At 39.8% G+C, this 15467-nt stretch overlaps 1 protein-coding gene across 1 annotated transcript in view; it reads left to right on the top strand.

The window, feature by feature from the left end:
- The window catches only part of RASGRF1 (Ras protein specific guanine nucleotide releasing factor 1), an 892789-nt gene that overhangs the window by 1292 nt on the left and 876030 nt on the right, over nt 1-15467 (top strand). The window contains exon 2 of the mRNA XM_044076380.1: nt 6204-6313. Within this exon, the coding sequence (XP_043932315.1) occupies nt 6204-6313 (110 nt within the window). The remainder of the gene's footprint in view (nt 1-6203; nt 6314-15467) is intronic.

Genomic DNA, 15467 nt, shown 5'->3' on the forward strand with positions numbered 1-15467 from the left:
CCATAGTGCTTTTTTTAGGCACTGCCAAACTAACAAACCTTCGAACATAGCAAAACCACACCAAGGGAATCCAAAGGTGTTACTGCTCAATGCCAAGAGACTAAACAAGAAACTTCACTCCGTCCAGGCTCTCCTTACTCTGGAGAATGTGGACAACTGTGCAGTTACTAGGACATGGTTTAAAGCAGTGGAAAGCACCTCAGTAGTGCAGGGCTATAATGCCTTCACACATTGTAGGCCAGATACTGCACAGGCAGGGAACAAAGGTGGAGGTGTCTCAATCTATATCAACAGCAAACTCACCTCAAAACTAGTTAAACAGGATGACATGCTTGAGCTTTTCTGTGATATAGCAATCTGCTTTCAACAAATTCACCTCCAGTTTTCCCCTGACCATCCTTCAGGAAAATTATGCATTTCTTGGCATTGAGTTTTAAGCCATGGCTTTGACTCCAGTCATTTGTCTGTGTTAGTATTAGTGTCTTGGGGGAATTCTATGGCCGATCCTAGCTTGGAATCATCTGCAAATTTAGTTAACCAGATGTCCTTGACATTGGCCTTGACTTCCAAGAAATGTATGCCAAAGAGGAATGTAACCTGCACGGTGCCCTAGTTTCTTTGTGGAGTGGGTTTCATCGGTCCTAACATCCTGGGTCCTATCTGTGAGCCAGCTAGTTATCCAACATACTATATAGGGGGTTTATACCGAATTCTGTAAGTATGTTTACAATGCCTGACTGGGTTATTGTGTCAAATGCCTTGGCCAGAACAAGATAGGTAATATGCACCATTTTACCCTCATCCATTGCTTTGGTGGTCTTCTCATAGAAGTATGCAAGTTTAGAAGGCATGACCTTCCCTTGACAAAAAACAAACTGGTTTGGGTCCAGTGTATGAAGTTTTCTTATGTCTCTGTTGATCATTTCCACGGTAATTCATTCCATGGCTTTGCATACTGAGACTAGTCAAACTAATGTGTCTATAGTTTCTGGCATCTGCTGATGATCCATGCTTATGAAAAGGGATGAATGCTGCAGTCCTTCATTCTCTTGGCACAAAGCCTATTTGGAGACTACAGTTAAATAGTGACTCTAGTGGCCCTGATAGATCATATTTTAGGGCTGTTTGGGAGTCATCCATGGCAGGGGTGTAGCTAGGATTTTCAAATTTGTACTGACAGCTCTCAAACTGCTACCCCCCTCCCCAGCCAAGCTACGACCATTCTCGTAATTCACGGTTTGCTCTTTTAGTGTCGATGAAGAGGCATTCGCTGTAATGCCTCTTCAGTAATATAATATAAATTCATCGGTTCCTTGAATTGAAAATTAACCTGAAATGTCAGTTCTTTGAAAAATGCAGCATGGTAGTTGGGGTAGAGACTTTATGCTTTTGTTTTCTATAACTAAGGTACAGGTTTTGAGCTTGAGTAAATTACTAACCACCTGCTGCCACTAACTAGGATGTTTCATTCACATACACACCCCTACCTACCTCTTAGTGCAAGAAATATGGACAAAGCCTAAAATAAACAGGGACAGATATTAAATAATGTTCTCGTGAACTTAGTTGCTAGAATAACAGGATTTGTGCTAGTATGAATTTTTGTAAAGGACATGAAGTCTGAAGCTCAAATGTCTGTCATTATTTAGCAACTTCAGCCTTCAATGATTTTCTAGAAAATCACAAAATTTATGAGGAACAGACAAAAAATATGGGGCAAAAATCTGGACATTCTGCAAAATTTGGACAGTTGAGAGGTATGCTACCTACCACACACACACACACACACACACACACACACACACACACACACACACACACACACACACAAACACACAACCTCTCAACCTCTTACAGCAACAAACTCATAAATAAAACTGAGGCAAAGGCACAAAAATAAGGACATTTTTTTAAATATTGCTCTTATAAACTTAGAAAGATAATAGAATAGTAGTAGGTCTTGCATCAGTACGCATTTTCTGAAAGGTATGAAATCTGAAACTGAAATGTCTGCATTATTTTCTAACTTCAGTCTTTAACAATTTGCCACTAATTTGCCAGAAAACTGCAATTTTATGAAAAATGGACCAAAAATGTGATGCAAAATATAAAATTGCCAGACAATACAGCTGGGAACCTGTCAAAGGAGGGACACCATTTTAATATGAGCACAGTTAACTTAGAGCAGCTGACAAAATTAGAGAATCTACATGCATTTCTGAAATAAAAGTAATGTATAACTCTGATCATTACAGTTATTTATAAAAGTAAAGTAAACCCTCTATGTTTTCTTCCAAAATTGCTATTTTGTGGAGGGATCATTAGGGAAGAGCAACATTTTGAGCCAAAATCAGGGACAGTTGAGGTTTGGCTATGCCTAATTCTATAAAGCAATTTGCATGTACCTCTCAACCTGTTAATGCAATAAATCTGGACAAGGCCAAATATATTGAGGGAACATATAAACAGTACTAAAACTTGCTCTTGTATAAACTGGGACAGTTGATAGAACAGGTCTTATTTTAGCATGCATTTTTCTGAAGGTTATAAAGTCTGAAACTAGTGTGTCATTATTTAGTGACTTAATTCCTAAATCATTTGCCAGAAAACCACAAATTGAGGAACAAACCAAAAATAAGAAGCAAAAAATCTATTCATTCTTTGAAAATCTGGACAGTTGGGAGGTATAGTTCAGCTGGGGCTGTCTAAGTTTGCCGCCCTTCCCCCTCACAAAACCCTGGTCGAATGGAGCCTCCCCCTGCAGCCATTCCAATGATCCATTACTTTGCTATTTCACTCCATTTACCATAAACACTAATGTACATACTGATTTACTTCTATGATGATTTCAACTTCATTTGAAAGTTTTATTTTGCATTTTACAGCACAAACACTAAGACATCTGCTAAACAAACTTGGCATTAAAACTTCTCTGCCCTTGAAACTCACATTCACTGAAACAACATTAAAACCCACATTCAAAGAAAAATACATTTTACCCGTGGCAGATAAGAATTAATTCTGGGCTGCTTTTAAATCATAGGCCCCTTGCATATGAAACATACATGTGCTCTTTGATACACCTTCCTATTGCTTTGAACATTTTTCCAGTAAACAATGAAACAAAACTGCCCAATTCAGAACATTTCCATCATAAAAGTCTAGTCAAACTTTTACAGTCCACCATTATCAGTAAATAATATGCACAATCTCTGAAGTAGTAAAAAAAGTCATCTAAATAATTCCACGTTAAATAAATCTAACTAATGAAGAGATTGCTGCTAGCAATCACCTTTATATTTCATGACTTCACCGAAAAATGAAGTGTCTGATGCCCCTGAGGAATAAATTGCCTAAATTACATTAATAATAAGCTAGTAATATTGCAATAGGAAATGGATGGCAAACTGATAACAGGCTCATAGTTAGTGTCTTAACTTTCAGTACAGCAGCATTCACTCCTTATGGGAGTAGAACCAACAACCTTCTGCATTAAAAGCAAGTACACAACATTTTGTGCTACTAGCAATGTGAGCCGACTTAGCATAATCAGCACTAAACTTCTCTTCCCCTGCAGCTCTCAGCTCCTTGTAAAATCTACGCAATACTCAACTACATCTCAACTTCGCAGCACAAGAAGTCTGGAAAAAGCCAAATTTATTGGGGTGGGTCAAAGGGCAAAAACAGGAACACATTAAGCATTGCTTGTATAATCTTGGAAAGCTGCTAGAATAAAATGCTGTGTTACCATCATACATTTTACTGCCAAGGTCACTGTGCAAAATAGTCAGAACAACATACCACTATGCCAAATCACCTGCTTTGTGAAAGAGAGGAAGACTGAAACTTAAATGGCTATCATTTAATGAATTCAGTTCTCACCATAGCTGTCAACCTCTTAGCACAAAACACCTGGACAAACCCAGTAATGAGGGAATACAGCCCTCAAACATATTCAGTGAATTCAGTTCTTGCCATAGCTGTCAACCTTAGCACAAAAAACCTGGACAAAGCCAATAACAGGGTATTACAGCCCCAAAAATAAGGACAAATTTCAAATAGTCATAAACTTAAAAAAAATATAAAAAAGGTTGTGTTAGTATATATTTATTGCTAGAATAAAAAGTTCTTTTACTATGTCACCAACACAGGGATAAGATACAGACTCCACACAGAAGGCACCCCAGCCAAGAATCAAGCCAGAAAACCTATAGCTGTGAGGCAACAATACTGCCACTGCACCATCAGATATGTAAGGAAGTAAACATTCAGAAACCTGAAGTCTGAAATTTAAATGCCTGTCAATTTGTTAATCAGGACAGTCTGACTTGGAACAAAAAAAAAAAAACAATTCTCAGCAGAGGCCCAGGAAAAAATAATGCAGACATGTCTTTGTAACATGGAAGGACACAAAAGCAAACCCACACAAACACAGGGAGAAGATACAGACCCCCCCCCCACAAAGAAGGCACCCCAGCCAAGAACCAAACCCAAGAACCTATAGCTGTGAGACATCAATGCTACATTGCTACCACTGCACCATCAAATTTCAAGCATTGCAATATTTAAAAAACACAGATATGATACAGATATTGATCAGATCAAATATGAGGCAAAAATCTGCAATTTTTTTACAAATGGTGGTTGGTAGGGAATTCAGGTCTTTAACACCTGCATACAAGGTACAGGGTTCAAGCCTGAGGTATTCCCTACCACACCACCCATCCCACCTGGGGCATTTTCATTTTCACATACACACACACACACACACACACGCACACACACTACTCACCAGCCCCTTGGTTCTAAATAAAGTCCTTGACGTGAGACCAACAAATCCTCTTGCTTCGACCAACATAACGCTTGCATCCTAAACCGCATTTGAACTGATGCGCGGTGAGCTCCATTGCGCGGTGAGCTCCATTCCGACTGGCTGCCCTGATGAGCTGACGTCATCGTCGTGCACTAGTAAAGCGCGAAAACTTTGAAATGCTACCCCCCTTCTAAATACATTGTACTGAAATCAGTACAGTGCGTATGCCTCCCGATGTCCCTGATCCATGGATATTATCGGATCCCATTGAGGCTGCATTTTTGGCATTAGCGAGTGCAGCCAGGAAGTGCTTGTTATTTATAGTGGGTGAGGTTATGATATAGGATTTTGTCTACAGTAATTTACATGTAGAGAAACTCCAGCTCATCATTCTATTTAACCAAACTAGGAGGTGTGTTGTTGTTGATGTAGACTGAGGCACCTCCACGTTTAGTCCCTGTCTGTGTATTAGATGGTTTAAATGTGTGGAAGGCACTGAAGTCTTGCACTGAGGAAGTACTTTCTACAGCTTTAAACTATGTCTGAGTAACTGCACAAACGTCTACATTCTCCAGAGCTTGAATGGAGTGGAGCTTCTTGTTTAATATCCTGCCATTGAGCAGTAGCACCTTTAGGTTTCCTTGGATTGCCTTTATTTTATTGGAAATTTGTCAATTTGGCATTGCCTAAAAAGGTTTTATGAGGGAGGACAAAGTTTTAGCCAATATTTGGAAGCCTAGACGAGACAGGTGCAGACCATCCTTGGCAAAAGCAAAGGGATTTGTTGACCATGTCCTCCCTTGGTGCCGAATATTGTATCCCCTTATAATGACACTTGAAACTAAGTCAATTATTAAGGTCAACCATCTTTTGTTCATATTGTGGTGTCATCCTTGTTGAAGGTAAAATGCTGCTTAATGCTAGGCACATACCAGTCTGAGACGCATATTCTAAGAGATCCATAATGTCTCTCTTCGCATAGTCTATGGAGGTATATCTCAGGCCATTCACACCCACATGGACTATGACTGAATCTTACTGGTACCTGTGGTGCAATGGCTCGAGTGCATTTGTAACTTGGCAGATCCTGGCTCCAGAGAGACAACTAACAGTTTTCTTGTCTTTGTCAGCCTGGTGAGTGTTTTGTTCACAGGTTCATAGGTTCATAGACTAGTATTTGGCTAACTGCCCTTGTGGGCCATTTTAAGCCTAGCCAATTACCCCATGTGAGACTCAAACCCTGCACCTTGTGTTTGTAAGGTAAATACCTTAGCCATTATAATTGTATTTTACTCCTTGAAGGCTTTGTGAATCTGAGACGCTAAAGGAAAAATCTGTAATAAACTATCCATTGGTCATATCATGGTGCTTTTTGTGTTATGATATACAGAATTGGTGTTTCCAGTGTTGCTTAGCTAAATACCTTAACCAGTATGCCAACCTCGGTGGAGTACTTATGCTGAGTACTTATGGGTTTGCTAAGAGTAAACTTTACAGCTGGTAAGTTTCAGAGGTCTTTGGGATTTGGGAAGCTTGCATTTAAGTGCCTCACCATAATAAGGCGGTGGTGTGTGTGGTGCATACTATGTGTATGTGTGATTTTGACAACCTGGTTTATATTATGTATCCTTGTACATGGGATTTTTGCCTCCAGTGAGATTGTGTATGTACATCTCTCACGTACTACATCTTTTCTTTAAAGCTTAAGTAGTTATCAGTGAACATGAGACAATTGCTGCATTGTATCAAGAAAGATACCCAAATCCACCAAACTGGCTGTGGAAGAAGTGGAAAATTGCCCATCCATGTTGTCACGTCCTATAATTGGTGATCTACATTGTTTTGGCATACAGTGGTTAACAGAGGGCTAATAAGGGTTCTTTTTGGGGTTAATAACTAAACTAAGCTATAGGATACTAGGATACTAAATTTTAATGGCAGTGCTACTCAAATGCAAACTAGTTCTTCTAAGCTTATCAGTGTGCAAGGTAGCTGCTCTACATTTACTGGGTTACAGGGTACAGTTTTATGGGTAATTTTATAGGGAAATTTTGCTTTGTAGATGTTTGCATCTATACAGGAGACTGCTAACTGCCACTGAGCGAGGAGCAGCTCCTTGCATATGAGGTGAATTTATACAGGCGCTGAAAATACAGTAAACTGACTAATGAGCCATCTGGACAATAAAACTACTACACTTACAGCCCGTCTATGTGTTTCCCAACTCAAATAGAGCAGGCAATCACCTACTGCTATTAGATGAATAACCCTAGTTGTCCTAATATAAAAACACACAAACATATTTTCACAGTGTAATGCTATCACAAATAAATGTAAGCACTAGCTGGACAACTCTTAGAAAGGCAATTTCAAGGCAAATAAACAAACAACAAGAACAGTGAGAGGAAATGCACTTTTCAGTAAAAAAAAAAAAAATACTTCAATGCAACAAATAAATCAAGAAAACAGAAATTTAGAATAATGAATTCAGAGCAAGTAAATCAGCAAAATGGACAATGGGAAGCGAAATGCACTTTTTTCAAAATATACACAAGGAAAGGCAGTAAATAAGCAAGGGCATAGCATCCAGGTCCAAAGAAGTCATAGTTCCACTGTAGTTGGCCCTCATTAGGCCCATCATTAAGTACAATGTCTCTTTTGTTATGTACCTGAGCTGGCATATGTAAAAAAATAGAAAGTCTACAGAGGTTCCTCAAAAAAGAATACAGGGCATGAACTGCATGGCCTATGCTGCTTACCTGAAAGCTATCTCTATATACTTTGTTTCCAGACTGCTGTGAGGCAATCTATGCCTGGCATACAAGGCATCCTTCAATCCCACTCTGATGAACCTATTGCGTATCCATAAAATGAATAGAATCAGAATTACTCAAGCTAGGGATTTAAACTTTGCTTGTAACATAAACAGGACATGTTGGAGAGACAGGTATGTGTCTCCAAGAATTCTTCTCTGGAACAGGCTTCCCATCTGTGTGAAGCAGAGCTCTTCCCTAGCTCTATTCAAGAGATACCTGAACCAGTAGATGGGAAATTGGAAATACAGCCCAGGTCTAGCTGCCTATATCTGTAATGGACAGAGGCAGCCTTGCTCTAGCTTACATATACCCCTTTAAATAACCTCTAAATACCATAAACTTGCAGGATACAATTGGGATGCTTGGCTAGACTTATAAAGGCCCCAGTGGTCAACAGCCTAGTAAAAATCTATGAACCTATAGCCATATGTAGGAACCAAGGGCATCGATCTGGACTCATACCAAAGCACATTCTTGAAAAGCACATAACTCACCTTTTGACATCTATTTCCAAGGCAGAATAACTGAAAAGCACTACAGAAGTCAAATGAGTTTCATTTAAATCATAACTTTTATTTCCACATAAAAAGGAATTAGTAGCTTGGCTAATAGCCTTCAAGGTTACCCTTCAAGCAGCCTTGAAGGCTCCTAACCAAGGCACTCATTAATTTTTCTGTGGAAATAAAATATGTTTTAAATGGAGGTCCTTTGACTTCTACAGTTTTTTTCAGTCCTACCAACATATACTCCACCTGCGTGACATTCGTTACATGCAATGGCCAAGTCTAGTTGAAGTAACTGTAAACCACTGCAAATGGTCTTGCATGTTCACTGGTACATATGTGAAATTAAGATAGTCTGTAAATATGGCAGTGATGTCAGTGTATGCAGTATGGCATCAACACAGAGGTTTGTAAGACATCATATGGATGTGAGTTGTAGTTGTTTTTCCAAGCCGTGTATGCTGCTACATAGGTCCCGGTGTGGCAAACCAACCAAAACGCACATATGAACACAATGGGTGTAACACTATGGCCCCGTGCCAATAGTATCATACACAGCTATAACAACAGAACTGGAAATGGAGCCATATAGTGACAGCTTATCATGTTTGCCTTAGCAAACCCAGCAAAGCACATTTAACTTGCACACTATGCCCCAGATCATGGATGTGTCCCAACACACGCACTGAAAGACAAAAGGCACATAAAGAACAGTGCTGTACAACCTCAATTAAACATATGTGATGCACACTCTCCTTGCTATAACTGTTTAGTATACATGTGAATAACAACAGAGCAGTAGTTGCATCCCCTCACCACACAGCATGCATTAACCAACAACAGAAAAGCTGCCTGTCACAACACCATACCACCACCAGTGATGAAAGGCTACAATTAAAAACAACTAAATGCAGAGTAATTAAAAGATAACATTATAAGCCACTCCAGGTTCAGTTAGTGACTGGTGACTGATGGAGCAGCAGGGAGAGGTAAATGTTGCCATCTCTGGTGGGCAGGAAGTTCTGTGGGCATCTTCTGTGACAATTCCTGGCAGAGGCAGGTGAACATCATAAATGGGGTTCACAGTATACCAGGGGATAGAGTGATGCACATGGTGGAGCTGCTGTAGAGGTGGGGTGATACACCATACACCCCCACTGCACACCTGTCCCGCAGATCTTACCATGAGGACCATGGGTAGGAGGAACTAGCAAGGGTAGGTTATAAAGCAAAACACCCTCAGCAGATGCAAATGGCCAAGACCCCTAGGATGTCTAGCCTTATTGAAGATAATTCAGGAAGTAGGAGTTGGTTGGTAGGTCCAGTGATTGATGTAGGGAACTGGGTAGAAGGACCATAGGATGATACAGAGTAGAGAAAGAAATTTGTGGAAAAAACATATACTTTAACAGATCATAGCTCATGTCACACTCTTTGAGTCCTGGATCAAACACTTGCACTCTGACTACATCAGAAAATAATCTGACATTTGTTAGTTACATAAACATTTTTGCAAGACATCATGGCATATAGGTTTCCAGTTTTTGTTTGGAAGCAGCTGTATAAGCTACCAAATGTAGTTTTGCTGTCAGCAGACATGAAAACAAAAAGAAATCAATTGAATCTCACAGAAGAAACAGCCTGTCTAGAGAAGGGATGAGCACGGTTTCCAAAATTGATATGGTCTTATTACACTGAAGTTGTCTAAACATAAAGGAAAGTATTTTGAACAGCATGCAGAGTGAATGATAATCTGTATCTTGTCTTCCCAGCTGCCGAGTCAAACATATAGCAGGTTTGCACTGAAAGTACAGCATGCAGTGAAGCATTTTTTCTATTAACCAATGCAGATAACAACACTGACACTGACAGAAACCCATGCTTTTGTGACTAAATATTGATCACTGACAATGCATTTATTTAATGTTTCTGCTTGTAGTTTTCCAAACACTTAAAACAGCTACATGCCCTTGCAGTGGAGTAACAAAATAAATCAGAGTGGGGCAGTTATGACATAATTTGTAGGATTTTCGCAGGCTGTTCTGCTGTATTTGTAACTTAAGCTCAACTTGTTTTGGAAAAACAATATACTTGCTAGTTCAGAGTTGCTGAATGCACTGGGTACCTACTGTGCTATAACATACACATGGTATTGGTTTCAGCCTGCGGAGATAAAACCAGACAATGGCAATGGTAAATACACACAGAGGACAGAGTGACTGATCTTGGGTCAAGTTTGCAGTAACTGAATGGGTACCAAAGTAATATGACATTTATTTGGGAATATGCGCCAGCATAATATTGGGGATGGACTTAGAGCACACCTGGTACAACCATAATAAAACCTGTGACTGGTGTAGCCAGTGCTTCTTTTTCTTCTTTTCACATTCTGATTGCAGTCTTACTATCCCTTGGAGTAGGGGACAAGGATAGCAGTGTCATTATTACACTAGAGGTATGCATATATAGATAGACAGAAATAAATATAAATGCATGTGTGTGTGTGTGTGTGTGTGTGTGTGTGTGTGTGTGTGTGTATACACACATACATATTTGTGTGTGTAAAATGTATATAGCTTCTCTTTCTCATTGATCACTGTCATCTTACAACTTTTATCTTTCTCAGACTTTAGCATTATTTATCTCCAGCTTTGTTATTTAAACACCTTCATAAGTTCAAAGATTAGTATTAGGCTAACTGCTCTTGCAAGTCATTTTAAGCGTAGCCAATTAACCCATGTGAGAATCAAACCCCGGATTTTGTGTCTGTAAGGTAAATACCTTAACCATTATGCCAACCTCCCACCCTCATATCAACCATCACTGTTTTCCAAGAATAAACCTAATTGTCACTCAGTACTTATTGTTCTTCTGAGTCCACTTTTCCACTTGTAACAAAACCACCTCAAGTGTAAAGATTGTACATGGTATTTCATTTTTTTGACTAGTGTGTATTATCGTTCTGTTCTACTGTTGGTTGCAGTTAAGTTTTTTTTTAGCTACTATCTTCAATGTAACCCAGGCTGAGCCTTCAGCTTATGATGGTATTATTAAAATAAAATGTATTTACAAAAATAAATAAATAAATATGCTGTACTTCATTTGAAGAAACTTTTCTGTGCTTCCTAATTCTTTCATCTGTAAGGAATGGTGGCATATGTATTTCTGTGGGTATGCAGAAAAGGGCTCATTACTGAAATGTGAGTACTCAAAGTGCCAAGTGCCAACAATCCAAAAAACAAAAAAATGAAAACACACATGAAAAGGAAATCTTGAAAATTGCTCTTCTCCTTTAAACTTCTTTTTGCAGCAGGGACAAGCCCCCTTCCACCCCCCCATACCACCCAAACTTATATATACCAACTCCGAGATCACCATGACTCAGAAAAAAGGGATTATTCTGAGAAATGGCATCTCATACCTAGTATATGCAAGTTCCTTATTTTATCTATTCAGTCTCTCTGCATTTCGGGACTTGCTCTAGCAGATCCCGGCATTTCAAATGGTTACTGTAGAAAGCTAACAGCTTTGTAAACCCATAAAGCAGACAAAAGTGAGAACTGGTATTCGATGTACTGATTCCTTACTATGAAGTGTACAGCTGTTCTAACCCCTGCATAGCAGATCCAAATACTTTCTCTTGGACTGCTCAGCTGTGAATCGCATCTTTTTAGAATCTGTAAGTGATGTGGTAATACAGTACCATGTTCATAGGTTCATAGGTTGGTAATAGGCTATCGGCCCTAGGGCCTATGCAAGCCTAGCCATGACAATTCCCTGGATATTTCTTCTCTGTTCCGCTACATGTTAACACTTTTTCTATGTATAACTGTGAGGACTAGGTGAGATGGTGCCTGACAATAAATATCCATGTTTCCCTTTTCAATCATATAAGAATAAGTGGAATACAGAGAACTGTAAAATATCTGACAACAGCTTTTGTGAACACTTCATCTGTGCACTGCAAATCAAATAATAATAAATATGGCACTGGAAACTTGCATGTGCTGTATGTTTAAATCTGGCACCATATAGTCTAGTGGGTGTCATTGCTGTCAATCATACCACATGTATAGGAATGTCTGCACATGTATCATGCCAACATGTCAGCTGTACTACTTTGGGTCTGCTGCATATCCGCACTGCTACCTGTATACCTCTGTATGTGGTGTATGTTACCATATGTGAAAATACATTAGTAAATCACAGGTGTGCACAGGACATATCAATGGATGTTAGTCTAATTACAACTCTGAATGTATATGTAGTGCACTAAACATCACCTTTCTAGGCTATGTTAAGCAGGATTCTAGCTGTGACATAATATACACCAAACTGTTTCTTGACACTTAGTGTACATCATGGGGTTATTGTATCTGCATATATAAGGAACATATGAGCAATCATATAACAGATTATGATACTTGTACAACTATGCACACACATTAGTAAAGACACATATATAATGCAATACATACTGCTGTGTGCACATCTGCACGCCACTGCTTGATCTGTGATATTGTAGGTTATACCACTGCCCCCCCAACTTTGTCTGCAGGTGCACAGAATGATGCTCATGACTTCGGAAATTACCATCATGTGCCCTGGTATGCCTGGGTCTTTTAGAGAGCTTTTCAATCACAAATGTGTCATATAGCTGAGACCATGCAAAAGAAAACAAAACTGAAAACAGTATTTTATGAATATGATATATGCTGTGTCACAGTTTAATGTTCAGAATCTACACATTTATACATCACTGTTAATTGTGTATATCCTCATTATGTAATCCTATAGAAGGGAGCACATTTAAATGTTTTGCCACATAAAACTGACTAGGATGGAGGTATAGCTGGGAGATAGATTTGTTCTTGTGGTGGTGTTACTTCATACTAAGGCATTGCATTAAATTTAACCAACTAGTTTTTGCATTTTGTCCTTTTTCTAAACACTTCACATGAGCAATGAGGGCAGTAAACTCCTCAGTGCCATATGGACCAATATTTCCTCTAAGAGTGTGGTGGTGATATTCATGCATGGGTCAACCACTGAGTAGATGACATGACCAGTATCAAAGCTAATGCTGACCGTAGCCAAGTGATGTCTAAGAGGCATGAGAGGGTCTCTGATATCAAATAATCTCACAGTAAAGCTTTCAAAAACAGGTTCCTTGAACAAAGTAACAGTATAACAAAACTGACCACGTTAGATGTTCATGGCACTTCTGCCATAGGTGATAGTACATGCCGTTGAGAAGGGCTATGATGCTGGTGAACTTCCACAGGAAGTAATTCCATTTTCATTGTTTACTTCCTTATATATGAGACAGGTTTGAATGTAGCCCCATTGTAGCCACTGTATAACATTCATATAACAGAGTCAGAGAGAATGTACAACTGTGGAGAAGCTACAAGACCAGGTAGGCTAAGGATGGTCCACTGTGTTGATCAGGCACACAACAGCATGAGAATGAGAAGTATGTGAGAAGAGCTAGCTGTGCACGAGTTAGGCTATTTGGAGGATGAACATACATATAATGCATTATATTCTTTAATTTTCCCAGGTAATGTTTCCACTACCTGTGTTCAAGCTTCACTACATATTAGGATAATGGTACATAGGAAGGCTGTAGAACCAAGCCACATGGACACCAGAGTCACTGAAATGTGTGACATCAATGCATTTAGTAAATAATGGACTGAAAATGTCACCTGTACGTTGTGCTGGCAGAGACAGCTGTGGAGGTGGATGGCAGCACTCTTCATATGGCACTGCACAAACATCTACTGTGGGAGGACAATGTGCTGACCTAGCCTAGGTCTATGGTCATCTCAGGGTGGCCAATGAAGGGTCCACATTCACTGACATCTGAACAGCTAGACAGGCAACTATGGCTGAAAGTGTAGCTTTGGTTTTATCAGTGTTTCAAGTACACATTCTTGGTCTGAACTTGTATATCTTAAGATGTAGCAAACCTTGGACACTGGCTGCGCTCCCAGAATTTCCACCAAGGGATGTGATGTGTGGCACATTCACAGATTATGAAAATACTTTATGGGACATGATGCATGCCCCAAAGGCAACTGGCAATGAAAGAGGACATGTGGACTGTGTGTTGGTCAAGCACACATAGGTGGTGAAAAGGTGACAGGATGATATCTTTGTCCATCTCAGCAAACATCTGCTGCACAATGCAAAGGATAATAAACTGCTTGGGACCAAGGCTACCATTGCAAGTATCTCTCATTTATTTTCTGGCCTAACTCCAGGGAGCATAACCTGCCTGTGCACCCCTTAGTGTACCACACCCAGATGGGGTCATTGTATAAGGATGACATGAGTCAACATTCCACTGCAGTCTCCACACTCCATTGGCTTGTTACTCACATTGTAGCCCACCCCTTGTGAATCTCAGAAGGGGTCCCTGGTCATATCATCTACTATGGGCAAATAACAGAGTGGTGTTGACCTACTGATGTGTAACTCACAATAAATGCATAGTATACTGCCATTGACAAAGTTTATGCCCCACAGGGTTTAGTAAAGGTACAGTACTAGTCACCTCCATGAAGGTACACATGCACACACACCATGCACGACCATGTCACCATACAGGGTGAGGAGTGCAGAGTTCTAGGACACATTATGGATACTACTGTATACAATGGACAATACACACCGGCAACATACAGACAGGCACATACACCCACTCACATACAGACAGTATCATTACCCCTTCTTCCTACTATAGACCTGCTTTTACCAAGTAGCTACATAATGTTTGCAACACTAGTGTTACATCAGGTCATCTTTGGCTACTGCCCTGTCATTTGGCGTCAGTTTTTCCCCACTTTGTGGTCCCACCCAAATTCACCTGCTGCATTGTCTGGCTATGCTCATGGTGTAGTAACTTCAATGTGTCTACAGTCATGTTATGCAATTTGAAACACACCAGAAATACAATCACAGCTCACATAGCTGATATTGTAGTGCACCAAAAGTGGCATCCCAGCAGCAGAAAGTAATTGCAGGTGTCCAAACACAGAATATTTGATTTTACAGGTATTTTTTGAGCAGCATAACATGTCTTCTCTGCCTGGTTTCCCAGCTTTATCACCAGTGTGGGCAGCCATGGTTGTAGAAGTGGGTATGCTGCAACATTGACTCATACATCCATGTGGCATGCTTTTAATCTGGATGGTGCACTGAAGAGAGTACCCTGGTCAAACAAAGGCATGTATGAAGGGTGCTGCTTGGATTCATAGCAAATACTTTGATTACATACCAATGACTGTCACAGACAAGCTATACGGTCACAGAAGAGAAACTAGGCAG

The sequence above is a fragment of the Protopterus annectens genome, chromosome 7.part0, assembly GCF_019279795.1.
Source record: "Protopterus annectens isolate FY-2018-M chromosome 7.part0, PAN1.0, whole genome shotgun sequence".
Classification (NCBI taxonomy): domain Eukaryota; kingdom Metazoa; phylum Chordata; order Ceratodontiformes; family Protopteridae; genus Protopterus; species Protopterus annectens.